At 36.3% G+C, this 24434-nt stretch overlaps 8 protein-coding genes across 8 annotated transcripts; 4 read left to right on the plus strand and 4 right to left on the minus strand.

Annotated features, from left to right (window-relative positions):
* The first annotated feature begins 199 nt into the window (after nucleotides 1-199).
* Nucleotides 200-1700, plus strand: PHYBLDRAFT_186151 (hypothetical protein). The gene is made up of 6 exons (XM_018439201.1): nucleotides 200-405; nucleotides 488-634; nucleotides 733-820; nucleotides 875-1145; nucleotides 1202-1384; nucleotides 1454-1700. Exons 1-6 carry the CDS (start codon nucleotides 293-295, stop codon nucleotides 1534-1536), a joined length of 885 nt encoding a protein of 294 aa, XP_018294190.1. The 5' UTR covers nucleotides 200-292; the 3' UTR covers nucleotides 1537-1700.
* Nucleotides 1701-3801: 2101 nt separating this feature from the next.
* PHYBLDRAFT_143136 (hypothetical protein) lies at nucleotides 3802-5767 on the minus strand (the record flags this gene model as incomplete). The annotated part of the gene is made up of 6 exons (XM_018430941.1): nucleotides 3802-4758; nucleotides 4853-4917; nucleotides 4985-5137; nucleotides 5239-5370; nucleotides 5455-5582; nucleotides 5652-5767. The coding sequence occupies 6 exons, from the start codon at nucleotides 5765-5767 to the stop codon at nucleotides 3802-3804; spliced, it is 1551 nt and encodes a 516-aa protein (XP_018294191.1).
* Nucleotides 5768-6978: 1211 nt separating this feature from the next.
* On the plus strand, nucleotides 6979-7971 carry PHYBLDRAFT_166125 (hypothetical protein; the record flags this gene model as incomplete). The annotated part of the gene is made up of 6 exons (XM_018435367.1): nucleotides 6979-7099; nucleotides 7148-7256; nucleotides 7320-7356; nucleotides 7391-7448; nucleotides 7677-7822; nucleotides 7942-7971. The coding sequence occupies 6 exons, from the start codon at nucleotides 6979-6981 to the stop codon at nucleotides 7969-7971; spliced, it is 501 nt and encodes a 166-aa protein (XP_018294192.1).
* Nucleotides 7972-8694: 723 nt separating this feature from the next.
* On the plus strand, nucleotides 8695-11434 carry PHYBLDRAFT_59688 (Homeodomain-like DNA binding domain-containing transcription factor; the record flags this gene model as incomplete). The annotated part of the gene is made up of 13 exons (XM_018440542.1): nucleotides 8695-8879; nucleotides 9097-9214; nucleotides 9304-9409; nucleotides 9469-9527; nucleotides 9605-9948; nucleotides 10011-10071; nucleotides 10140-10193; nucleotides 10268-10447; nucleotides 10538-10719; nucleotides 10801-10924; nucleotides 10984-11040; nucleotides 11119-11236; nucleotides 11313-11434. The coding sequence occupies 13 exons, from the start codon at nucleotides 8695-8697 to the stop codon at nucleotides 11432-11434; spliced, it is 1710 nt and encodes a 569-aa protein (XP_018294193.1).
* Nucleotides 11435-11745: 311 nt separating this feature from the next.
* Nucleotides 11746-12465, minus strand: PHYBLDRAFT_93096 (hypothetical protein; the record flags this gene model as incomplete). The annotated part of the gene is made up of 2 exons (XM_018443816.1): nucleotides 11746-12093; nucleotides 12172-12465. Coding segments are annotated over 2 exons (642 nt in total), but the record flags the coding sequence as incomplete, so codon positions are not given.
* Nucleotides 12466-13603: 1138 nt separating this feature from the next.
* On the minus strand, nucleotides 13604-15250 carry PHYBLDRAFT_166128 (hypothetical protein; the record flags this gene model as incomplete). The annotated part of the gene is made up of 5 exons (XM_018435368.1): nucleotides 13604-14494; nucleotides 14543-14625; nucleotides 14676-14828; nucleotides 14895-15070; nucleotides 15234-15250. 5 exons carry the CDS (start codon nucleotides 15248-15250, stop codon nucleotides 13604-13606), a joined length of 1320 nt encoding a protein of 439 aa, XP_018294195.1.
* Nucleotides 15251-21915: 6665 nt separating this feature from the next.
* Nucleotides 21916-22917, plus strand: PHYBLDRAFT_89463 (hypothetical protein; the record flags this gene model as incomplete). The annotated part of the gene is made up of 1 exon (XM_018443716.1): nucleotides 21916-22917. A coding segment is annotated over one exon (1002 nt), but the record flags the coding sequence as incomplete, so codon positions are not given.
* A 468-nt stretch (nucleotides 22918-23385) lies between these two features.
* On the minus strand, nucleotides 23386-24406 carry PHYBLDRAFT_110373 (hypothetical protein; the record flags this gene model as incomplete). The annotated part of the gene is made up of 3 exons (XM_018428163.1): nucleotides 23386-23496; nucleotides 23568-24268; nucleotides 24331-24406. 3 exons carry the CDS (start codon nucleotides 24404-24406, stop codon nucleotides 23386-23388), a joined length of 888 nt encoding a protein of 295 aa, XP_018294197.1.
* Between the last annotated feature and the right edge of the window lie 28 nt (nucleotides 24407-24434).

Raw genomic sequence — 24434 nt, forward strand, 5'->3', positions numbered from 1 at the left:
GGATTGACATTTGATCAAGCTCTTCAAAGAAAATAGGCTATTTTCGTTTTCTTTCCTTATCCAATCCAGGAACCGACAAGTGATGTGAGTACAAAGCTTTCGTGCGTGACGTCTTATTTCCCCACAAACTCACTCACAAACTCACATATAAAAACGACGCGTTGGGTCCTGTTCACTTTTTTTTTTCTTTTTTTTTTGTATTATATATTTTCTCCTTTTCTGCTTCTTCTTATTTTATATCACTTTATCTTGTATTAACATACATACATCCAAGAAAGATATTCTCAATCAAATGGCCGAAACAGAGCAAGTTCAAGTGGTTGATGAATGGAGTACGACCAAAGACAATTATCCTATCTTCACAAAGACCTGGAAGCCTGCCGGGAAACCAGTGGCACAAATCTTGTAAGTGCTGAGTAATATTATTTAGAGCCAAAATTAAATATTCCTTTTATTTTTGTTTTGTTTTGGGGGAGGTGTTCTATAGGATGATTCATGGTTTTGGTGAACATATCGCTCGTTATGATGAAATGTTTACATTCTACGCTGAGAATGGCATTGAAAGCTTTGGGTTTGATCAAAGAGGCTGGGGAGAAACGGCTGCAAAGTCAAAGGAGTATGGAAATAACAATGGGTAAGCAACTATGCAGACTAGTAAATTAAATACTTTCAATGGTTAGAATTTTATCGAGTTTACGGAAAATTAAACGGCAATATTTCTGATAAATATAGCTATATGACCGCCCTGGGTGATATCAATGCAAAAATTCACAAACTCAAACGTCCTGGAGTTCCTCTCTTTTTGATGGGCCACAGTATGGTAATTCAAGAGAAATAAGAAAAAGAAGTAGCTCATTATTGACATTTCTTCAAGGGTGGAGGTCTGGTGCTCAACCTGTTGGTCAAACGAGATATCTTTGATGGCGTGGACTTATTGCAGGGCGTAATTTCTTCTGCCCCGCTCGTCACATTGACTACCCCCGTCCATCCCATCAAGTACATACCTCTCTCAATGCTGTCCAAGGTGTTTCCTAGCTTTGTTATCAGAGCTGGCCTAGACCCCAATGGCATTAGTCAAGACAAGGAGCAGGTCAAGAAATATATTGAAGATCCTCTTATCCATGACTATGCCACACTTGACACATGTAAGATATTGATAAGGTTTATCCAAGAATGTGTCATTTATTTACTGTATTTGAAGTACGTGGATTTCTAGAGGCTGGTGAATCCCTTTTGGTTGAAGGAAATAAGATTGATGTTCCCATCTTATTCTCTCACGGAACAGCCGATCCTGTTAATGATTATGCTTCAACCAAAAAAGTATATGAGCTTGCTTCTTCAAAAGACAAGGAGATGAAGAGCTGGGAAGGCCTTTACCATGAATGTAAGTCATATGGTACATGTAGTACATACATACACAAAGAGCTAATATAGTGTGTTTCTGTTGATACAGTGCATAATGAGCTGGTACTCGAGCGCAAAAATGTGATTGAATATTACCTCCATTGGATTAAAGCAAGAATCCCCACCCAATAAGCTCTAAAATAACAATAACAATAAAAATAAAAAGCAATTGACTTCCAATCTACAAGGTTTAATCACAAAGCTTGGGGAGCATAGGCCTGTGACGCGATAAACAATGGGAAAGTCTTGTGATTTTGTCCCCCTCCTCCCCAAATAAAAAGCAATATTATAATGGTAAAGCTAAAGATTATTTCACTATTAGATGTACTTTTTTGCGTTATGTAATTTAAGTATTCACTCAAAAGACAAGCATCTATAAAACAATAATACTAATACTAATACTAATACTAATACTAATACTTCTTTACTAAATTGACACTGTCATTATTCAAACCCTTTTTCGACCCAGTAATTTTGGTAGTCTAGTAATCACCGACTATCAAACAAGCTTTCCTTATAATCCCTTTAATGTTTGACCTGAACAACTCAATATGTTTTAAAAAATGGTGAGTAATTGGGAAAATTATGTGGGTATAAAGCCACAATTTTCAATCAAAGTTCGGACTTCATCCACTTTATGGATATAAGCGTTATCCATAGCCAGAAAAGACCTTTTTTTTATGTTGATTAAGCATACTCATAGCATTACTCGAAAGCTCAAGGAAATTCTCATTACGTGCACTATATCTAGTTTTTACACCGACATCTATCGCTTTACTACCTCTCCACTCTTATTTCTTATAATAATCAGCCTTATTCTAAAAATCCTTTAGTTTTCATAAATAGCATCAGTTAGAGGCACGGCAATACATCTGTTGAAAGGAATCAATTTCTTGTACATAACGCTTTGATCGACCAAATTCATTACGAACACATATTTTGAAACCTGTCTCGTCGATAAAAACAAGCCTATTTTCTTAATCCATATTTTTTTTTCATTTGCTCTACGTTCTAAAATAATTTCTTTGGGCAAAGTGGGATTTCTGTAAGCTACTCTTGTAGTTTCAATGCATTCCATATTTCTGAATGCAAATGGTGTGTATTGGGCTACACGTTTGGGAAAATTGAAAGGAGAGATGGATTTAATTTTGAAAAATGCTTAATGATTAGTTTTCCTGCTAGAGAATAGCTTTTGATTTTTCTCTATAAAGTTTCTTCTAATACTGGGCTTTTTTTTTCAACAATAACAATTATCATTCCATTATTTCTTGCTAAAAAAAAAAGTCTCTTCACGAATGAAGAAGACAATAAAATCTTGTATATTTTCTGGAATATAGGATCTATATTATTGAACCTTGGAAGTAGAAAGTTTAACAGACAATAGTTTTGAGCGGTTTTTTGGCCCAAAATATGGATACGGAACAAAAAGGTAAGAATGTGCCACTTGTTTATTCAATGGTACTCTTATTAAACTCAAACTACAGTGGCCAAAATGTCATTCACAAATTTCCAAGTCATTGAAAGCATATGGTTTAGTAAATGTGGATGAAAAGTGTATTCGTTTGGAGCTCGTATTTTAAAAAACTCTGTTGGGATTCAAGGTGCGTTTTTCTGGGAGTATAGATCTATTATAAAAGTGTCAAACAAAAATAAAGACGAGTTTAATTGCCCAAGAGAGAATATGGTTGAATTTATGTATAATATACTAATAGCTGATTATTTTTCCTACAGAAGATGCTTACTTGGAGCTGTGAAGCTATCCAGATAATGATATAGGCGGCATTTCTATCTTTTGTCTCTTATAATCCCTCGAGGCTCTTTTTGTCTTTTTCCTTTTTCTTACACTTGGTATGCCATATGATCTATGAATTATATGCACTATATCCTTTATTAAAATACAATAATTAGCCGGGGAGCAGCCTTAAAAAGCTTGCTAAAAAAGCTAATATGTTTCTCCATGATATAACCATTCGCTTATGATAATTACAGTGTCTATTAATTGATAACTATAGTAACTATGTAATATGAGTGGGTAGTAAGCTTCCAAAAAAGAATAATAAGATATCTTAATGCTGATTTTCTTTTAAATAATCATAAAATCAATAGTAGTCTATCTTAGGAAAAGAAGCATGGTGATACAGGCACACAAACTCCATGCAAAATACTATAGGAAAAACAGATACAACTTCCAACAGAAAAAGTTACACCAGTCATCAAGAACTCGCTTATTATCATTTTTGTTCACTGGTTTATATTCTGATACTCTCAAAAGTATGCTTCTTTCATGGGATATTTAATATTATGTGTCCTGAAAAACACTATTAATAATTATAATGATACAGTATTTAACGTCTATAGAGAAAAAATAGGACGTGAATTTTATTCTTCTAGCATATGTTATCTAATACGACTTGTACTATAATTATCATCTGAATAACCTGATGAATTATTCAAACTAGAGGCAGCTGAAGTACTAGATTCACCAACTTGATTTACGTAGCGCGGGCTTGGCTGTCTTCTCACATGCGGTGGTGACGGTGGGTCTTCCGGGATTTCGTCAAAATGCCATGTAGCTGTAGAAGTACGGTCGACCTCTTTACCCTTAGATCGTACAGACGTATTAGAGCTAGTTTCTCCTGTTGATCCCCCTGCTGTTATTCTCCGGGAAGAGCTTGTATAAGCATGAATATTATCTGGCCTGACGACAATCGTTTTGTTATCTTCTGTGCTACTTGTTGCTAGTAATTGATAGTTCGTGTTTCTCAAGGTTCCAGCACCCAGATTGTTCTCGGCAGGTTTTATAGCCTTTGTGGCACACGTAAGTCGAGGGATACCAGTATGGGTAGCTGTACTCTTTGGAGTGTTGGACTTATGACTAGGTCTGATACCATTGGTAATCAAAGCAATCTTGTTGCCAGTACTAGAAGCATACTCTGGGGTTTTCTCTGTAAGAGACTCAGAAGATACAATGGATTTAGTATTGTCATCTTTGTTCTCGTCGTCAGACTCGGATATTTCGACTGGCTTTTGTAACGACCACGTTCCATCGAACTCACGGCATTCATTTATAGCATGCTGCCAGCAAAAGGTTGCGCAAGCATAAGCAAGTGTACCAGCTAGGATAATATAGGTTGCTAGGGTGATTACATAAAAGCCTTGGTGCCAAGGGTTCCAATCCAATACTGACTTGATACCCGCTAAATATCCTGTGTGGATGAATAAGTCAACCCCAACGAAAAACAAAAAGGATCCAATAAAAGAAGTTGATGCCATGATTGTATATCTTTCAACTCTGAGTGTGAATACACCAGCGATAATAGAACACAGGCTTATAGAAATGACACGAACTATAGACTAATTGTAACTATTAGTACTTTAGAAGAGCACATTGTAAGGTGCACATATTCATGTTCAATCCCTTAATCATTGGCAGCTGAGAGACATTTACCTGACTAACAACTCCACTTTTTGTTGAAGAAAGGGCCCAAAGTGCAAAAACAAAGCCTCCCATTGCTATAAAAAAAAACAAATGGAGGGTATTAATCTCCCGTGAATAATTTGACAAAGCATAAGCTATTACCACAAATAATGTATTTTGCTTTGTCGTGAAAAATACTGAACACGCCCATTCCAATAAAACCAAATAGAGATGTCACAATAAGAGTGTCTGATTCAGAATCGATATAGCTATCCGGTAGTTCAACGTTCATAAATGTAGACCAAGCAAATACACCTATTGTTGGTTTTAATACAATACGCAGTTTTGTGTATTAGATGTACGGTCATTATTCTCTTATTTGTAAAACTTGCCGAACGAAAGAAATCCCATTATACAGACTGTAGGTCGTCTGTAACGGAAGCCAAGGGCCGATAAGTACAACCCCACAAGAATAAATATTACACCAATAAGTTTATTGTGGTAAGTCGGCTCCCATCCACCATAGATTAATATCATTGTATCCTTTTCTGTTATTGGTAAATAATATATGCATGTGTATTAGCTCTTGATGGCTTGATAAATTCTCAGAATGATCACTTATTATTTCTTACGCTGGTATTGTTCTGGTACGTCGTACATGTAATCAATAGCACGCCTGGGAATACGACTAGGGTTTTTTTGGTGAGATACATTAACATGTAGGTAATTGGCATCTGAATCTAACAATGGTCGCAGCATGCTATAATTTGTACTTAAGTTATAAGAAACTCTTATGATCTGAACAAATCATACAAGCACAGAAACTTACCCTGCGTCTTGTTGATTATATATAACGTTTGAAAGAGAGGATGAAGAAGCATGTGCCAGAATTGCTGTATGAACTGTTGCTATCAGCAGTATCCAAAATGCTTGGGTTAATAACATTGTGAGATTCTATTGAAATAAATAAAATATCTAGTAAAGAAAATAGATAGAGTATATAAAATATTCTTAACATTTTTATAGATATATATTAATTCATCGACGACAGTTTATTATGACAATACCATAGACAATCTTAGTTACTGACAGCTTTATATTTTATTATGACTCGTCTGATAATATACGCATTTATATATATATATGTACACATAAGACTTAGGTGTCCATAACAGTTTATTAAAAGAGAGTGGTTCATTAAAACAAATGTCGTTTAAATAATGATTCTGACTACAAAAATTCAGCAGAGACATCATTTACAATGTGCTTTTGTATGATTGAATAATCAAAATATAATCCTTGCAAAAGAAATTATTGAATTTATAACAATCTTCTTTACTATGAAAACCTTCATAATAAAGAGCTATCTTGCTACTATTAATTAAAGAGTATATAATACATAATAAATACACAGAAACACCACCTATGGAAACTTACACAGCTAATATGCTACGTACTTTGCTTTTATTTTAAAGGTTTGATTAAAGAAAGAAAGAAAGACAAAGAATTAAGCTGAATATCACACTCTGGTGTGAAATAGAAATACGATACTAAAAAAAAAAATTAAATTACACATGTGAAAATAAGGCTTTAATTTTATTTAGCTATTAATATTTCTCTGGTCTGTGCGTAAGCCATTAATGTATACATAATTAATCACAGGTAGAAAAAAAATTAAGCTTTGTTTTGATTTACGAGGCATGCATGGTAAAGTTGACTTGTTCATTTGCATTTGTTTGGAAAATTTACCAGCTGACATATAGCTACATAAGATAAAACACAACTCTAATATTAGTAATCATCAAGTGATCATTTTATTCGCTGTATAGACTCTAGTTGTTTGAGTAATACATTTACAGTCTTTGAATTTGATATAAGGTGTTCTTGTATATATAAGAAATAATGGTAAAAAGTGCGATTTTAGTGAGAAAAATTTGCTTCGTTCTTCAGAGTCTTAAGGTGATTTTAAGGTGGTCTTTTTGGTCAAATAGCGCTGTCTCCGTTTTATGTTTCAATTTCAAGTTATCCAAGTTATTTTGTATTACAGGCCAAAAATAAAGGCACCTTTTTAAATATCCAACTTTTGCCATATCCTCTTTTCTCTTTCATAGTTATTCCCTAGTATCATGCTATTACTTTTATAGTCGACGTAAAACATGTCCCTCGAAGTGTATAAAGTAAAAAAAGGAGATTTACTAGATTCAAATAATGCAATGATTTATCATAAATTCATTTTAGAAATATACGGTGATAGCCAGGTTACAAAATTATCTTCATGTAAATAATACCTTTCTAGAGCTTGCTCGGCATTTTGTACTTTTGTAGCCTCTGTATCAGACAAAGACTACTCGGAACATTTTACCTGGGGATCGTTGAACTTTCAATTTAAGAAACACAGGAAAATCTCTAGAATTGTATCATTACATTACAACTCGTAAACCTTGTGTTGGGAGTTCAATACAACATCAGGACCGCAATTTTATAAATGGTATCAAAGCCGTAAGCAGGATATTTTCTCCAGGCAGTTTGGATTGGTAAATCTAAAAAAAAATTAACATAAAAGTGAAGATTAGCTGCAATGTTACCGTAAAAGACCATGTCAGGTTACATATTACGCTCGAAAACGGTAAGCATATGCAGTATTCAAGTCAGTACTGATAACCCTTCTGACAATAGATTTTTCTGTTAGTATTGTGGATCTACTGCAAATTAATATCGACGTGATATATCTGGATTGTTTATCTAAGCTTTATTATACTCTACTCTTTGATTTCAGATAATCTTAGTGTTTAAACTGAACATAATCCCCTGTATACCTTGCTTGTTTATAAATTATTTCTGTGTTCTTTTTAAGATACGCTTACACGATACCCTATCACTGCTAGCATTCTCCAGCAGGATACCTCAAAGACACGAAATAAAATAAACTGCCTATGTAAGGCCCATAATTCGAAAATATGTCAGATTATGTTCTTAGAAGAAGGAAAAACAAGCCACACAGTGAGTACTTTGTAGCTATCTTGAGACATTAAACGTGATAATACAATCCTTTTATGGCTTATTTCTTTGCCAAAGAGTATAATATATACTAAGGCTATTTTTATTCTAAGAAAAAGTAGAATCAGAAGTATCTGAAAAAGCAACGATAAAATGGTTGGTATTTGACGTGATTTTTCTATAATACCACTTGTAGAACTTCAAAGTGCGCTTTGAGACTTCAAACTGTACGCTTTGCATTTTTGAATTACGAATTTTGTTATATTAGAGCACATTACAGTAAAACAAGTGATACAAAAATATACCTTTTCTTTAAAAAAAAATCAATAAAATTCATAAACAGAATATAATACAAATGCTTTCCTTGGCCAAACTTTTGCTTGAAAGTAATTATTGGTTGGCTAGTTTTACTTTTGAGCACTATATACAAGGACTAAAATAAGTATATTCTAAAAAGAAGGCAACAGCTATTTACAGCTCTTAAATTTTATCCAAACTTGTATGAAGTTTTATCTTGGCAGATTCAATAAAGGACAGTGTAGAATACCTAGGGCTTGGAAGATATTTGTAAAGCATAGTGACTGTCTTTCTAATGGAATTCTACCAGCTAGAAAAAAAAGGACCAGCTTTTTGGGTTTGGCAGGACTAGTAGAGAAGAAGAAAAAAATATAGATCCCACCACCGATTGGACAAGATCAATCTCCATTAAAAATTATTTTCGTCTCTTTATCTATTCGACATAATCGTAAAACACTCTACCTTTTATTCATTTCATATCATTACAGAGAATTTTCTTGTACTACATAGCTTGTTCATTAAAAAAAGCATTTCATTGACACATTATTTGTTGAATTCAACACCTAATACGGTTAATCATGGATTCAAATTCTGGACCAAGTCATCCTTCCTCGCCAATTGCACCCTTTGAAACACCACCAAATACTACCAATGAAAGCATGGATACTTCAGTAGACAACAGTCCTAATAATGAAGCTGATCAAGTTGCTCAAAACGAAGAAAACGCCAAAACTGCAAAAGAGAATCTGGAGAAAAATGAAGAGTACGTTTTAATGGAATAAGCAACAGACAATAGTAATATTAATAATCATAAGAGTTACTACTATTACTATTATGCGTGAAGAAATATGCGATAAAAGAGAACTTGAGAAAACATCTAACTGATATTTGTTTATTCTTACTTTACGTCTTACTTTAACTATACATCTCTCTACAACTGTTCCTCTTTGAACTTCTACTTGTATCTATATAAACTACAGCTATCGAGCAGTAGTCAAAACATTAGATGTGTTACGCCACCAACTCAAACAAGCCCTTCAAGATATTGAATCTCTCCATAAATTGAAAAAAGAAGCTCTTGATGATCCATTTGAATTCGTAGCTTATCTTAAACAAAAGGCATGACTATTTTCAAAATAAGAGTAAAGAATAAACTGTGGATTTATTAACACGGATGTTTTATTTAGGATTCTAGACGACGTATACCTCAATTGCAAAAAATTGTGTGTGTTCCTGATATCGACTGGCGTCAGTATAAATATTTGCCCGATTCACGCCTAGTTCAGCAAGCAGGTAATTCAATAACATATTGTATTATATAAATCACTTAAATACCTTTAAACTTCTACTAGCTGCATTAAATGCACTTTCTCAACACTCTATTGGGCTACACAAACCAAGCGTTTTCCGAGTAAGTTTTATTGTTGTTTTTTTTTGCTAAATAAGCTATGGATATCACATATTATACGTGTATTTACATTCCAACAGAATATTCTCGAAATACCCTATCATCCACCTCCACCTTCACACCCTACATCTTCAGCCGTGCGATCCATGCAACGTGAATTAAACAAAGCTTCTCAAATATTAACTCAAATGCCTTCGCGTGCTAATTCGGTATCAGATTTCTCAGACAAAGAGTCCGATGATGAAAGCATGGTTCAGCCAAGTAGATACGGAAAGGGCATGAGCAAACGACGTGCATCAGTACATCAACCTAAAGTTGAGGAGCCTACAGCGCCTTTATATAGAAATATAATGGCTGAAGATTATAACGACAAATGTCAACCTAGTGACTATCCTACCTATAGCCGTGCAAACACACCTGAAAGGTAAAGAATAATATTATCGTAAGTGTGGAAGATATAAACTAATTCAATAATTTATCAATTAGTACCCGGCAGACACTACGATATATTGAACCGCGTATGAGTGAAGAACTTTCCCTTGATTCGGTACGACATATACCATAGATGCATGTACTTATAAATAAGAAAGCAGCCCTGATTATCTTTTAATTTAGGATGATCGCTCAAAACTACCGACTCACAATCAGCCGTGGTCTGATGAAGAACAGGTAATTATATATGCCTGTCTATATAATGGTTTGCTTTATTTTATATAAGTGACCTAACTTTTTTAATATTCTAGCAACGACTCGAACAATTATTAGAGATATATCCTGATGAGCCTGTTCAAGCTCAAAGATTCAACAAAATCTCGAGTGCTCTTGGTACTCGTACTGCCCGCCAAGTAGCCAGTCGAGTCCAAAAGTATTTTATCAAGCTGGCCAAATTAGGACTTCCTGTACCTGGACGTATCACGATTCCTGTGAGTTGTGAATATAAACTTATATATTTTCTCTCTAAATTGGATGTAGCAAAAAAAAGACTTATGTATAATTGTAATATTTCTTTTTAGCCTTCCTGTTTACCAAAGCCTTCGCGCGGAAGTATAAATGGACGTGGGCGAGGAATTGGTAGGATTATGAAACCTAAAAGGCAGAACAGCTCCAATAAACCACGGTCTGTGGCTCGTCAGCCTGTACGTACTTCGGGTTCAGGATATAATTCAATGGTTTCTGGGGGTATTACAACCACAAGGTATATGAATATAAGAAGATTAAGATAATAGTATAAAAAAGTTACCTGGAATCTAAAATATATATTTTTAAAAAATAATAGAATCTCGGGTGCACATTATTTAACAGCCCAAGCACCACCAACTGTGTTTATGTCGGATGACGATGATGATGATACTACTGTAAAGAACATGATGCTCAAGGTTACCAACCAGAAGATACGCAACGTAAGTCTTATTGAGCCACAATATCACTGCAAAGACATTTTCTAAATATATATTATCAGGGCGACTCTTCTATAAAAGAGGAGAACACGAATGAAGCTGTTCATGAAGGTTATGCTGTGAGTAGTAAAACAAATGTGTAATACACAACCCACAACTTACAAAGCTGTAATACTGATCTTTTAATCTGATGATAGTGTGACAATTGTGGAATAGAACCAATTGTTGGCGTACTTTACAAATGTACCGTTTGTGATGTGAGCGAAGAGATTGATTTATGTGGACAGTGTATGTCTATTGGCACATTTTCAAACGGTAAGTATAAAATTATATATTATTATCTGTACTAAATTGTATAAATGTCTAATAATCGTTGATGTGTTCATCTTAGATCACCATACACCGGATCATCCTTTTGAAGCTATTCGAACACCGAATGCTTTACCATATTATGCTGATAATGATTATGCTTCTCCAGAATATTTGGGCGAATACAGCTACCTTGGATATTGATCTTATTTTCAAAGAAAAAAAAAGAACCATAAAAGTATACTACATTTCATATAGTCTCTTAAACCCTAAAAAATCTGGCAAAAATCTACCACTGAAATCACATTTCTTGTACCATAGTACAAGCAAAAGGAAACATAAAGAATTTTTTAAAAAAAAATATCTTTCTGCGTGCATATCTAATATATATAAATATAAATATTCAAAAGGACACCCTAGTCCACCATATATAATGTTTTATTTATTTCTTTATGTGAGAAAGGCTCTTGTAATATCTAGCTATTCTACACATTCTTATCTGCATAACCCATGATATCAAATGCTGCCCTGTAGCAGAATACAAATTGAACAAAAGTTTGCACCATTGTGGTGCGTTGTCGACGAAAGCTATCGACCAGTTGGAATACAGGGTCAAATGTAGCCTCTTTGAGGCTTTCTGTGAATAGGCCTTGTCGTGTGGCATTTATAACGCTGCTTATAACACAGAATGCTCCTGTACGCCCACATCCGGCGCTACAGTGAACTACCATAGGCCCAGCGTTTGGCGTCTGGAAACTTTCTGCAAAATTGGCTAGAGAAATAATATTTCCTGTCTCTGTGGGCACTCCGTGGTCGGGCCAGGCTGTGTATAGGATATGACTGACCTTTCTGACCTTGACAGTCTCAAGCTGACCATCGCTACCTCTAAGCATCGCAGATACTTCAATCTCTCGAACAACGCGATTCTCATTGACTTCAACAACCTCAGGCTCAATATTGCGTACTTGAATTATCACTCGACCATCTCCATTAAGCATAGTTTCATTTGGATCTTTTCCACTCTGTGCAAGTAAAACTTCTTCTTGTAATGGCCAGTAACGTGCACACTTCTCTTGAATACTGTCCATCTCACGTGTGAGACAGACGATTATACGAGTATTCTGATCCAGCACCATTTGCCAAAAATCAGCAATGGTTTGCCGAAGTGGTCCCTGAGTAGCAATGTAATGACGACTGGGATCAAATGGATCCGTAATCATGCTCGCATTAATATAATTATCAGAAATATTGGCAGAAGAAGTATTATCAAGCTTAGCCCCGGGATATGTAAGTCGAACGCGATTATAGTTGAATGGAATAATATTTGAGTATCGATTTTTGCGTCTTGCCAAGGAATGAGTTGCATCCGTTTGTAGGAATTTATTTCCGTCTTTTCCGGCTAATCTTCTTGCTTGATCATGTTCGATTCGTCTATAAAGATTCTTTAGATGTTCAACGACATGTCGGTTATCGAGATTCCAGAGCTGGCGAAGAGATATTGTGTTTGCTTGCATCTTATCAAGTCAAGGCTTAAATGTGTATGATAAAAATATAAAGGTAAAAAAAGAGGGCTGAGATTTTATCTGTATTTAATACTATAGGTTTTACTTGAGCTTGAGACAAATCGAGAAATTTGTATGGCAGCATGTGGGACACTCACTTTAGACTTAAACTAATAATCTAGTTCTAAAGAGAATATATTTAAGAGACTTACGTCTATTAAGTGAGGGTGAAGAGTGTGATAGTAGTTTGTTTCATAGTGCTTGCTAATGGTACGTGTCATGCATATACAAACACATGATCGCTGTGGCTGCCAATAGTCAAGGCATTCAATTAATATCTCTTTAGTGTGCAAGATAAATGCAAAAAAAAATAGGATACTCGCAGTAGTTTTTACACCTTGAACCTATAATACAAATTAATACGAAAGAAACTTCTTGCAATACTTTACATATTAAGATGTAAGGCTTTGACATGAATAGTGGGATTGTATTGCATATGTCTATTTTGTCTTTGAATTTATTGTGTGTCGGTATGTAATAAGGTCAGTATGCACGTTTTTTTTTCGTATTAAAGACAAGAACCAAAATTGCATATTTTTCTTGACCTCCATTTGCTCTATAAACGATGGTATGCTGGTACCAACGTTTCTATAAGAATATTCTCAGGAACAAAGAAAAGACAGTAATATGATTATGCTTTCTCCTATTGACATAATCCAATGTACACATATTTTGATATAACAGATCAACATAGTATGCAATATTTTATTTAAGAATATTATTCATTCATATAAGAAAAGGCACTACTAAGGTGAGAAAGGTTGATTTGCAGTTTGTGAAGACTTAATAAAAATACAGTATATCCAACATTTCAAAACCAATACCCGCCCCATTTTTTTCTTTCCCCCTCAAATTCAAACTGGTATAATGAATATGGTTTAGGTTGAGGTTTCGGTGGGGAAGGAGGTGGGTCAGAAAGTGAGATAGTATCCCATATTGTTGCCACCTCGATAATTTGGGATTCTTCATCGCTTGAAGAAGTTTGGGGTAGCGTAGTAAGCTTTCGCTCTGGTCTAGGATTAACTCGGGTTTCTGAAGACGGTGAGCTACTGGACTTAAAAATTTCTATAGAATTATGACCGGAGCTTGTTGTTGAATTGGAAAGAGTATTTTTACTAGCTCTGATTTTGTGGTCAGGAATTTCTTCACTCGCCCAGCTAACAGTAGACATTGGTACAGTTTGAAGGTTTTTGTATGAAAGGTATGGATACACACTCTCGTTCCCTTCTTCATCAAAAAAATGGGAGGGTCGTTGTCTTTTATGATAGTCACTTATGTCATCTGGGTATTCTTGGTAGCTTGATTCCTGATATGACTTCGATTCTGTTTCTTCGTTAGAAATGGCTTCATTGTTAGAAGAATATTGTGTACTTTCATTCGGCTTGTTATTAGCGTCTGTTACAGGTGGGAGTATTGAATATATGGATACTAAAAATACAATTAATACAATAACAATTGTAATAACAATCATAATTGCGACATCAGATGTTATTATATAATCTTTGTCTGTAAAAGGATCAGGATGCAAGAAGAACTTTGGGGAAGCCAGGTATCCAGTACGAACAGCGATATCTATACCACTAACTACAAGATAACTTCCGGTGATTGTAGATGACAATATAAGACCTATTTTCTCGTAAATGATTGTTATCCCTGCAAACAGGATGAATAATGAGGCAGAGACAATCGCTCGAGCAATGTGCTATAGTAAGGCAACAATTAGGTCTTTAGCTTGGAATATAGAACTTACTAAACCAGTGATGTATACCTGAGGTATAACGTGATCGCTATTAAGACCGCATATAAAAGCAGTAAGTGCAATGCCTCCAGTTGCTACAAGTCCATGAGTAAATATATATTTTGAAACAGTATATTATACTTACCCCCAGATAGAATCTTTGATATTGTTGGACATAACACGTAAAATAAAGCTCCAAGAAAACAAAGAAACGCAGAAATAATAATCAATGCACTGATATGAAAAGATGATAATATCTCAGGCTGTATATTCAACCAAGAATATAAGCTCAAAAAATCTAAAAGGTTTTATAAGATTAAAAGTCAAGTGTAGTTTTAGAAAATCAAAAGAAATTAAAACCTACACACAGTAATAAATCCAAATACCCCCAGTGTAGCCTTGACAAATCGGACAGACAAAAACGTCAGACAAAGACCACCTCCAACCGTAATCATAAATAGGACAACATTCTGCAAACTTAAAGGTGAAGTACCGTATATCCGAGCTAGATATTGCAACTCTTTGAGCTTAATAAAAGTGCTGTTAAAGAACTCCAATAAATAATCTTACTCATTCGCGCTTCATAAAGAAAATCTGCTTTATCAATACTGTCTAAAGTTTCTAATTTGACGGTTGGGTTATAAAAAGTATCAAAAAGCTGTGTGTCTCTAATTCTCTTGTATATAAATGAAGGTCTACTCACGATTTACAAGGTGTCATGTTTTAGTATTTTAGCTTATGGATGTATAAAATGAATTAACGGCTTACTTTAAATCTATGGAATATAACATAGAAACTTCCTCAACTGGTGCAGCCTGCATTAATACGGAAAATATATCCACTATGAATACACATAGTAAGAAAATTCGTACAAGCATCTCAAAGGTGTCAGTTGGTAAAAAAAGAGAGTAAAAGGTGGTTAAAGTTAACGATATAAATATATAACAGTTTATAAGCTGAATATTTTCTATAATAGTACATTTCCATGACAATATTAATAAAGCACAAAGCGCAAGAGGTATGTTTATCCGTTTCCCCGAATGAACTATTTAATGGTGTATCATTTGGCAAACAATGGTCTGGATAAAAGAATGTCTGTTTTTAACATCCAAATATAACTATCACTGTAGTAAATGGCAGACATTATGATTCCTACGGTCACGGAGTTATAATGTTTGCCAATAGAATCTTGGCTTTTAGTAAATTAAAAGTATTTACAGCGAATACTATTTATGGGAGTTAAAATTACTTTTTCTCTAATCCAATAAAATCGTTTAAAGTAGCAAAATTATACCATTTTTAGGTACATATTTCTCTTTTTATAACAAATTTGGATAGTACAATTCGTTGGATTTCAGATTATTTTTGCATATAATCCAATCAAATATTCTAAATATGGCAAATATATACCTTTTTTTAGATATCTCTATTCTTATAATTGGTTCAACAAATACACGGTTTTATATTAGAGAAGGTGTTATCTCATAGAAAATTCGGGACTGCTTAATTACAAAAAGTTGATGTCCAACGTCGGAATAAAGATCGTAATTTAATTTTTTACAATTTCTGCGAGAAAGAAAATCAAAAGCAATGCGTTTCTTTCTTAATACCAACATAAAGACAACTTACACCCAAAATAAAGAAAAATATGCTTTTCATTAACCCTGACCTGATCGAGTAGCTTATTACTAATGATAATGAGTCGTAGGAAACTAAAGCCAAAAGGAGAAGCCGTAAACGCTTAAATCTTGAAGACCTTTCTGACGCTGAGTGCAAGAGAGAGTTCCGATTGACTCTTCAAGAGGTAGTTTGTTCTTTACAAGTATATATCTCAATGTGAGCGTATAAAGCCCTTGGTATATAAGTGCTTAAGATATATCTGTCAATTTCTAATACCCTCACATTAAATACATATCCTTCTTCCTATTACCTACTATGGAACTAGGCACAACTTTTATACTAGTACAATTTTTTTACTTCACAGTAAATAACACCTAATTATCTGTTTAAATTATAGTTATCTTTGTACTATTAATCTTTAGTCTCATTATAATGTTCTGTGTAGTTTAGGTCTTATACCAACATCTTGCTTAAACAAAGATTCTTGGCATCATTTGTTGTCAAAAAAATAAGTGACAGAAAATTCGAACGAATTTTCTGTGATTTGGGCACTTTTCTAACAGAAATTCTGTGGGTGGTTACCATTTTAGTAAAAAGTGAAACAAATATCTGGAAATTAAAGCGCCGGAAAGTGATCATCTCACGGAAAATTGAAATTTCTGTGAGATAACACCTTGTCTAATATTCTAGTAATTTCAAAATATATATATGCTCCATAGTAAATACTACTTTCTCATTTATTTAATATTGTAGGTTAAAAAATACATCTTTAAAATCACTGCCATTTTACTACATTCTATCTCCTAATTTTTAGTCTGTGATCCCAAGATTGACTTTCCCTCTATTGTAATGCAAAGCTTTTCTTCTGCTCATGAGAAAAACTGGGTTTGGGTACAAATATGTAGAATCCTGGGAATTTTTCTTTGATATACCTGATAATATTACCACGTTAGATACCGATAACTCACTCCTAAGAGATATGGCTTTCATCCTTTTATTTTATTATCGGGCGTGATCTAGTTGCAAGAGAAGATTTTGCAAAGAAAAACAAAAAAAAGGTACTCGAAAAGCGGTTTGTTTTTGGTAAAGGTATGATATGTTATTGTCGCAGTATATATATATATATAGATTAAGCGCATGGGTTGGATGAATAATTACAGAAAAATAAAGAATAAAAAAAAATTATTTGCCGCGCCCTAGAAGATCTGCTAGAGGAGAAGGAGCTCTTGGTCGTTCTCTTCCACCACTAAGTCCTTTGGGAGAAGAATCAAATTCTAGGGGTAAACCTCGTCTCGGTGGCTTCCACTGTTTATCAGAAACTCCAGGTGGTGTAGATTGAGCTCCACCAAATGACACTCTTCGGTCATTTGGTAAACTTGGGAGCTTGTAGGCGTTTGGAGAAGGCTTTCGAGCGTCATTGGGTTCTGAGCCATTTGTACTTCTTGTAGAATTATAATCTGGACGTGGGCGGCCAGCATTTAGAGATGGAAGGGGAGACTTGCTTCTAGACCTTTGATTTTTCTCATTGTTAGGGAGACCCTATAAAAGTATGCATTTAGATATCGTACAAAATAACATTAACTTGCGGTTTTTTTTTTAAAAAAAAACTTACTCTGTTGCCTGGTTTGATAGGGTTAATATCAATATATCCAGAAGATGTGCTATGCTCACTATCATCTGACATAATGGAATCTTCTCCCAGTGAGGAGATTTGTTTCAATTTTGCAATTTGTCGAATGAGCGGTTCCAAATCCTTGGCTATTCCAGAAATATTCTCTTCTCTTTTACGTTGTATCTCTCTCGTTACACTCTCACACTTTTCCATAACTGCCTGTAGCTCTAGTTTTTTTGCTTGTATTTCCTGCTCCATCGCTTTGTTGTCTACTCGAAGTACTTGTACACTTTCTTGTAGGGACGTACGCTCAGATTGTAGAGACTTAATTTCCGCTTCTAGTGAATCTTTCTGAACCGATAGTCTTGCGTGCAAATCAACAAGCTCAACAGTCTGCCCATCTAGTCTCTGCGTGTTGTTTCCATCTAAATTCAGAGATTTTTGCTTTCCGATATCCTCGAAATCTTTTGAAGCCGAATTCTTCTGATCGATGTGGTCGATAGCACGTAATACAAGGTCCTCGACCATTTTATACATTATACCCGTGTACTCTTCCAAGTGTTCACGCATAGACAGCATAGATTTATCAAAGTATCCGCGCGCATTATCTTCATACTTTTTCAGTTTATCTTCAGTGTTATCTTGTTTAAGTTTCTTTTGTCCGGTAGGGTCTTGCCAATCTACGCCAAGGTGGCTATTGAATGCGCTCTTAACTGCTCTTCGAACAGTTTCTTCCATGCCTACATGACTACCTCCAAAACGGTCTAGTACACGTAAAGTACGCTCCATGTATCCACGGGTGCCCATAACTAGCTCTCGGATATCTCCTAATATAGCTTCATCTGTCAGTGTTTCTTGATTAGAAGATATATCTCGCATTGTAGTTTCACTTTCTGCTGAGAATTGGCGCGGATATGACCCCATATTGCTGTTCAATCTGCTTAATCGTTCTTCAGTCATCATCAGTCTATCTACCACCTCTTCAAGTTGCTGAGATAATCCAGGTAGATCAGGAATGGCACTAGCTTCAATTTGCTGGATAACATGCTGGAAAAGATGGCCAAGCACCTTGAGACTCTTTTCATAATCATCTCTTCCTTCTTTCTGACTCTCTTTGAGCTCTTCTGTGCTAGACTGAAGTGCAGTGGAAATACTTTCATGGATTTCTTGAAGCTGATAATTGATAGCATGATTGTCAAGTACATCACTTTTGCTTGTTTCCGGGTCCGTATCTTTTTGATGCTCCAAATACGCCCCAACTTTCTCTAACATGTCCTCAGACTGCTTACGCATATCATTAATCCACTCCCCTGTCTGTTTTTGATGGGCTTGAAGTGTATCCTGAATCGACTGTACAGCGGTATCAAGACCCTCTTTATCAATTCCGTCCGAAATTTTGTCTTTTAGCAATCCAAGCATTGTGTGGACACCTGATATATCGTCGGTTGCTATCTGTCGGTCAGAAGAATCATCTTTATCCATACAGAAGGACATGAGGCGAGTTTGAGATAGCTGGAGCATCTCCATCATCTGCATCAACACATCAAACTTTCCTGACAATGAGATGGTATTATTTGAAGATTCATTCCCCTTTTCGTCTGATCCTATGAGCTCTTCGCGCAGGTCACTAAATTCACGGCGAAGCTCATCAAGTACTTGTGTTTGTTTGTCAGATTTGCTGTTATTCTTTCCATCTTCCGACTCTGACTCCATAAATCGTAAAATGCCATGTTGGAGCTCGGTCCACTCTTCACGGGCCTCATCTAAGGTTTTGCATAGCTTTTCTGTACTTGACTTGATATCTGAAACCTGGAGATTCATTGCAGGATTGCCTTCAGAAGCTAGTTTAACTTGGTCACGTAATGCCTGAAGACTGTACTTCACATCAGAAAGAGTTTCCTTTACAGAATCTGGGCAATCTTCGTTTTGATTTGAATTGTATCGTCCCTCTCTGCGCCCGATCTTATGATACGTCTCTGGTGTCCGATCAGCTTTTTCTTGATTGGTTATTTTATACTCCATTTGTTTTTTAATATATTCGAGATCGTCTACTCTCAATCGCCATTTAAGAATTTCTTGCTCAAGCGCATCATTTTTCATCAATTGTCTCTCTGACTCTTCTTCTTTAGCTTGCCAGTCTTCCATCTGTCTCTCTAGATGGTTTGCTTTGTTTCTCCAGCTTGTCATTTCGTTCTCCATCAGTTCTGAGCGCGTATCGAGTGTCTGTCGCATGTGATCTAGCTCAGTTGCTAGTACGGACTCACGTTCCCGATGCTCGATTTCCATTGTGTGCTCTTTTTTTGCGTGCTGCTCCTCTATTCTAGCCAATCGATCTCTAAGCTGGATATTCTCTGCTTCAAGTTCGTCGTTGATTGCTTGAAGATCACGGTTCATATGCTCCGCTGAAATGGTGCGTGTCTGAAGTTGATTATGGCTAGCAATTGACACTTTCCCCATGATTGATGTAAGCGATGTAACCCAGTCCTTGCGTGCCTGGAAATCGTCTGTAGCCAGGATCACATCTTCCCTCTTTACCAGGATACGCATTTCCCATTTTATTCCGGTCTTGTATTCTTGTGCACGCGGCTGAACTTCTACTACTTCGCTCATGTCGTAAGTTTGAATATGGTTGGAAAACTACATAGTGTAATACAGAAAGTTCAATATATGCAATATGCTCTTCTTCCTCTAAGCCCTACCTTGTCATCTTTGTAAATATATAGTCCCCCTGGCTTAACAGCATTCCCATGCTTAGCTACGACATATACAGGTTTCCATTGCTGATAATATGAGCAGTATATGAGTATGCGGTTAAAATTTAACTAGATTAAGATTTTACCATTAAACTATTTTTCTTATACAGCCATCCTTCTTTTGCAACCTATATATAATAATATCGAAAAGGAAAATAATTGATGAGATTTTATAAAATTTATCTTTCACTGTGTTTTACCGTGAATTCCTGAGGTCCATTTGTAGAGGTACTAGTAGGTCCTTGGGTGAAATTAGGTCCAACTAGTAAACTACGGTCTGAACGCATTGTCGACAGCCCGGAAGTCGAAGAAGCAGAAGTTGATCCAGCATCTGACCTATCATCTCTACGGGCCTTAGAAATGCTAGGTTTTCTTGTCTGTCTTTGGGTTTCCTCAATTGAGTCATATTCTCCTTCGGAACCTCCCTCATGTTCTGTGGGACCTTTTTCTTGAGGCACAAATGATAGTCTTGTCTTGGAAATAGAGGAAACCGGTGATGGGGACTGATTGCGAAACGAAGACACAAAGGCTCCTGGAGGATTTGACTTGCGACTATTTTGCCCAGCTTCGGCTCTCTGTTGCTGTTGCTGCTGTTGCATGAGCCATTGATGGTGTTGCTGAAGTGCTGCAACTGATTTTCCAGAAGTGGCTGCTGTTGGCCTTGACTGCCGTACATTGGTTTGCTCAGAATGATTTGAGGGGCTTGGTACTCGTTTAGTATAGCTTTTTAAGGCTTCACCAGAAGGAGAGATTGGGCGGGAATCGGTGTGACTCCAGGATGGCTTAAGTCTGATGTTAGCCGGGTTGGCACTATTGGGGTTAACACCCCTTTGGCGGGGGCCTGTCTCTTTCTCGTAGTCATACATTTCCTAGTTAACTGTCTATAAGTAAAGAAAAGGAATGGATAAAGAAAAGGAATAAAAAGCTTACTGTGGAAACAATGAGGAAATACTAAAGGACAAAGTTTTGTAGAATACATGCTGCGTGAGCAAGTCAACAGTTCCCTTTTTAGGAACCATCAAAGCAAAGGTTTTGACCAAGTTGAGGACGCACATAAATTTCTCCATAAGCGTCGATTTATTGTCTTTCTTTGATATGTTGCTTCTTGTTAATTCTGTTTAAAGGAATGATTTAACTTGTTGACGCACCTGTCACAAGGAATAACAATATCCAAAAACAGACATTCTCTCGACACAATAGGTTGCTTATTTGAACAGGCAATCTTTTAGCAAATTTATTTATTTATACTTTATCTCATAAGTCATGTTTGGTAAAAAAACTATTAATCTATGTGTCTGTCTTAAATAAAGTCCTTTTTTTAAATTATGAGACATTTATTCAACAAAAAAAGTCTGTGGCTTTTTATATAAACTTCTTTGTATTTCCTATTCTGGCTTCATATTCATATCTTGATGAGTTGGGTGCGATCTCTCTTGTGGGGATGCAATGCAACAAAACCCCCCAAAAGTAGCGCATTTGCACATTACAATGCTATGTCTAAAGATCAACTTGTCAAACGAGTACTTGCTCTTGAGAGTCAAATGACACAACCCCTACCAGATACTCATTACCCATATAAACAAAAAAATAAACCAGGGCGTCCGTTTGACATGAATAAATACGGACAGAGACGAGTGGCCTTCAAGGTCGCGTACCTTGGCTGGAACTACCTTGGATTTGCATCTCAGAATGACCCCATTACCACTCCCACTGTGGAAGACGAACTCTTCAAAGCATTCAAAGCAGCTTGTCTGATGCATCCCACACCTGAAAAAGCTCAATTTTCTCGATGTGGACGAACTGATCGAGGTGTGAGTGGACTAGGACAAGTGATTTCATTAAATGTACGGAGCACAATGGCCAATGGCAAGGAGATTCCTTACCTCGAGACAATCAATCGACTTTTACCAGATGATATCCGAGTGCTAGCCTGGGCTCCTGTCTCAGACACTTTTAATGCTCGCTTTGATTGTCGTTCCAGAACGTACAAATATTTCTTCCCAAAGCACACTTTAAATATTGAGCGCATGAAAGAGACGGCATACCATTTTATAGGATCGCACGATTTTCGCAACTTTTGTAAGCTGGATCCTTCCAAAAACATTACCAATTACCACCGAACAATTCTATCACTAGATATACAACCCGTACTTGGACTAGATACATCTGGTGTGGGGCTAAATACTGAGTTCTATGAGGTCAAGTTGAAAGGGACTGCATTCCTATGGCACCAGGTCCGATGCATGATGTCTATCTTGTTCTTGGTAGGCCAGGGATTAGAATCGCCCGAGATCGTCAAGAAACTCATGGATGTCGAGACTATTCAAGCAAGGCCGGACTATCCTATGGCTAGTGATCTCCCATTACTACTGTATGATTGTGAATTCGAAAATATTGATTGGATTTATGCTTCAGACAATCACAATGCATCTAGTGCAATACCCACGCCATTAAAAACATATAAACACATGCGGGAGCAATGGTCGGAGCAAATGACACGCAGTTTGATGTACCAAACCTTCATGAGCAGCATGACTGGGATGCCAATTACAAAACGAGACATGAGTATCTCTAGTCTAGAAGACTATATTCAATCAGATGAAGCAGAAGATCGGCAAAGTGCAGTGGCCGTTGTTCTTGGAGGAGGAAAGGAAATACGAACATCTCGATATAAACCCTTGGTTATTAGACCAAGGGCAGACACAGATGCTGTCAAGAAAGAAAAGTATAAAATTAGACTACAAAAAAAAGCGCTTGGTCTTTTATAGATGTGTATATTCTATTGAATTTTTATTTTATTTTTCATTTTAATTTGAAACAATATATGATAAATGAGGCTATGATACAAAAAGGTATAAATGGTGTGTAGATTAATGGGACCACTTGTGGGCAATAGATGAAAGCCATTTACTAGCACCCTCAAAACCATTGCGACCTTTTTGGTAATCTTCAAATGCCTGGTAAATTTCTTTGGTAGTGTTCTAAAAGAAATCAAATAAAGTGGTTAATGTATATCCTATTTGGGGTCTACCTAATCATATCAATATATTACCATCACAAATGGACCGTGCTGAACAATGGGTTCCCCGATAGGCTTGCCTCCGATAATGACAAAGTGGCAGTCATCAGAAAGAGACTCCACAGGAACAAATGTACCGCCATTGTTGCTGAGTACGAGTGTGTGGTGGGCCTCAGAAATATGGTTGCTGCCACCAAATTTGGCCTCACCAGAAATAGTGTAGATGAATCCAGTAAAGTTGTCAGGGATTACCTGCTCAATAGCCTTGCCCTTCTTGAGCTTTACATCGATGTACATGGTAGGAGTACGTGTCAATACGGGGCTGTGGACACCATAAGATTCACCGGCGATCACACGAATATCAACACCTTCTTCAGGGGATACTTGAGCTACGTCATGGCTGGGTAATTCTTGGTAAGAAGGTTCAATCATCTTGTCCTTGGCGGCCAGGTTGACCCACAATTGAAGACCGTGAGAAGGATTCTTATTGGCTGGAATTTCTGCGTGAAGAATACCACGACCAGCAGTCATCCACTGCAAATCGCCACCTTTCAAGTGACCTTTGTGTCCCTTGAAGTCTTCGTGCAAGAATTCACCGTCGAGCATATAGGTCACAGTTTCAAAGCCACGGTGAGGGTGATCAGGAAAACCTCCTGGGGCTCTGACATCGAACTCATCAAGCATGAGGAAGGGATCAAGGTTGCGAAGGGCAGGAGTACCAATACTGCGGTAGACTAGTAAAGGGAAACAGATAATATAGTCAGTAACTGAAAATATTACCGCAAAAGTAATTTACCTTTGGCACCATCACCATCCATTTGAGGGCGGGAGAGAACAGACTTGATAACGTTTCTGGCAATGCGGGCAGTCATTGTAATGTTTGTTTGTAAAGAAGTTGAT

Source organism: Phycomyces blakesleeanus, assembly GCF_001638985.1.
Source record: "Phycomyces blakesleeanus NRRL 1555(-) unplaced genomic scaffold PHYBLscaffold_6, whole genome shotgun sequence".
NCBI lineage: Eukaryota > Fungi > Mucoromycota > Mucoromycetes > Mucorales > Phycomycetaceae > Phycomyces > Phycomyces blakesleeanus.

Coding starts and splice junctions, on each gene's coding strand:
- PHYBLDRAFT_186151 (XM_018439201.1), top strand. CDS start 293: ATGGCCGAAACAGAGCAAGTTCAAGTGGTTGATGAATGGAGTACGACC. Junction 635..732: donor GAGTATGGAAATAACAATGG/GTAAGCAACTAT, acceptor TGATAAATATAG/CTATATGACCGCCCTGGGTG. Junction 1,385..1,453: donor GGAAGGCCTTTACCATGAAT/GTAAGTCATATG, acceptor CTGTTGATACAG/TGCATAATGAGCTGGTACTC.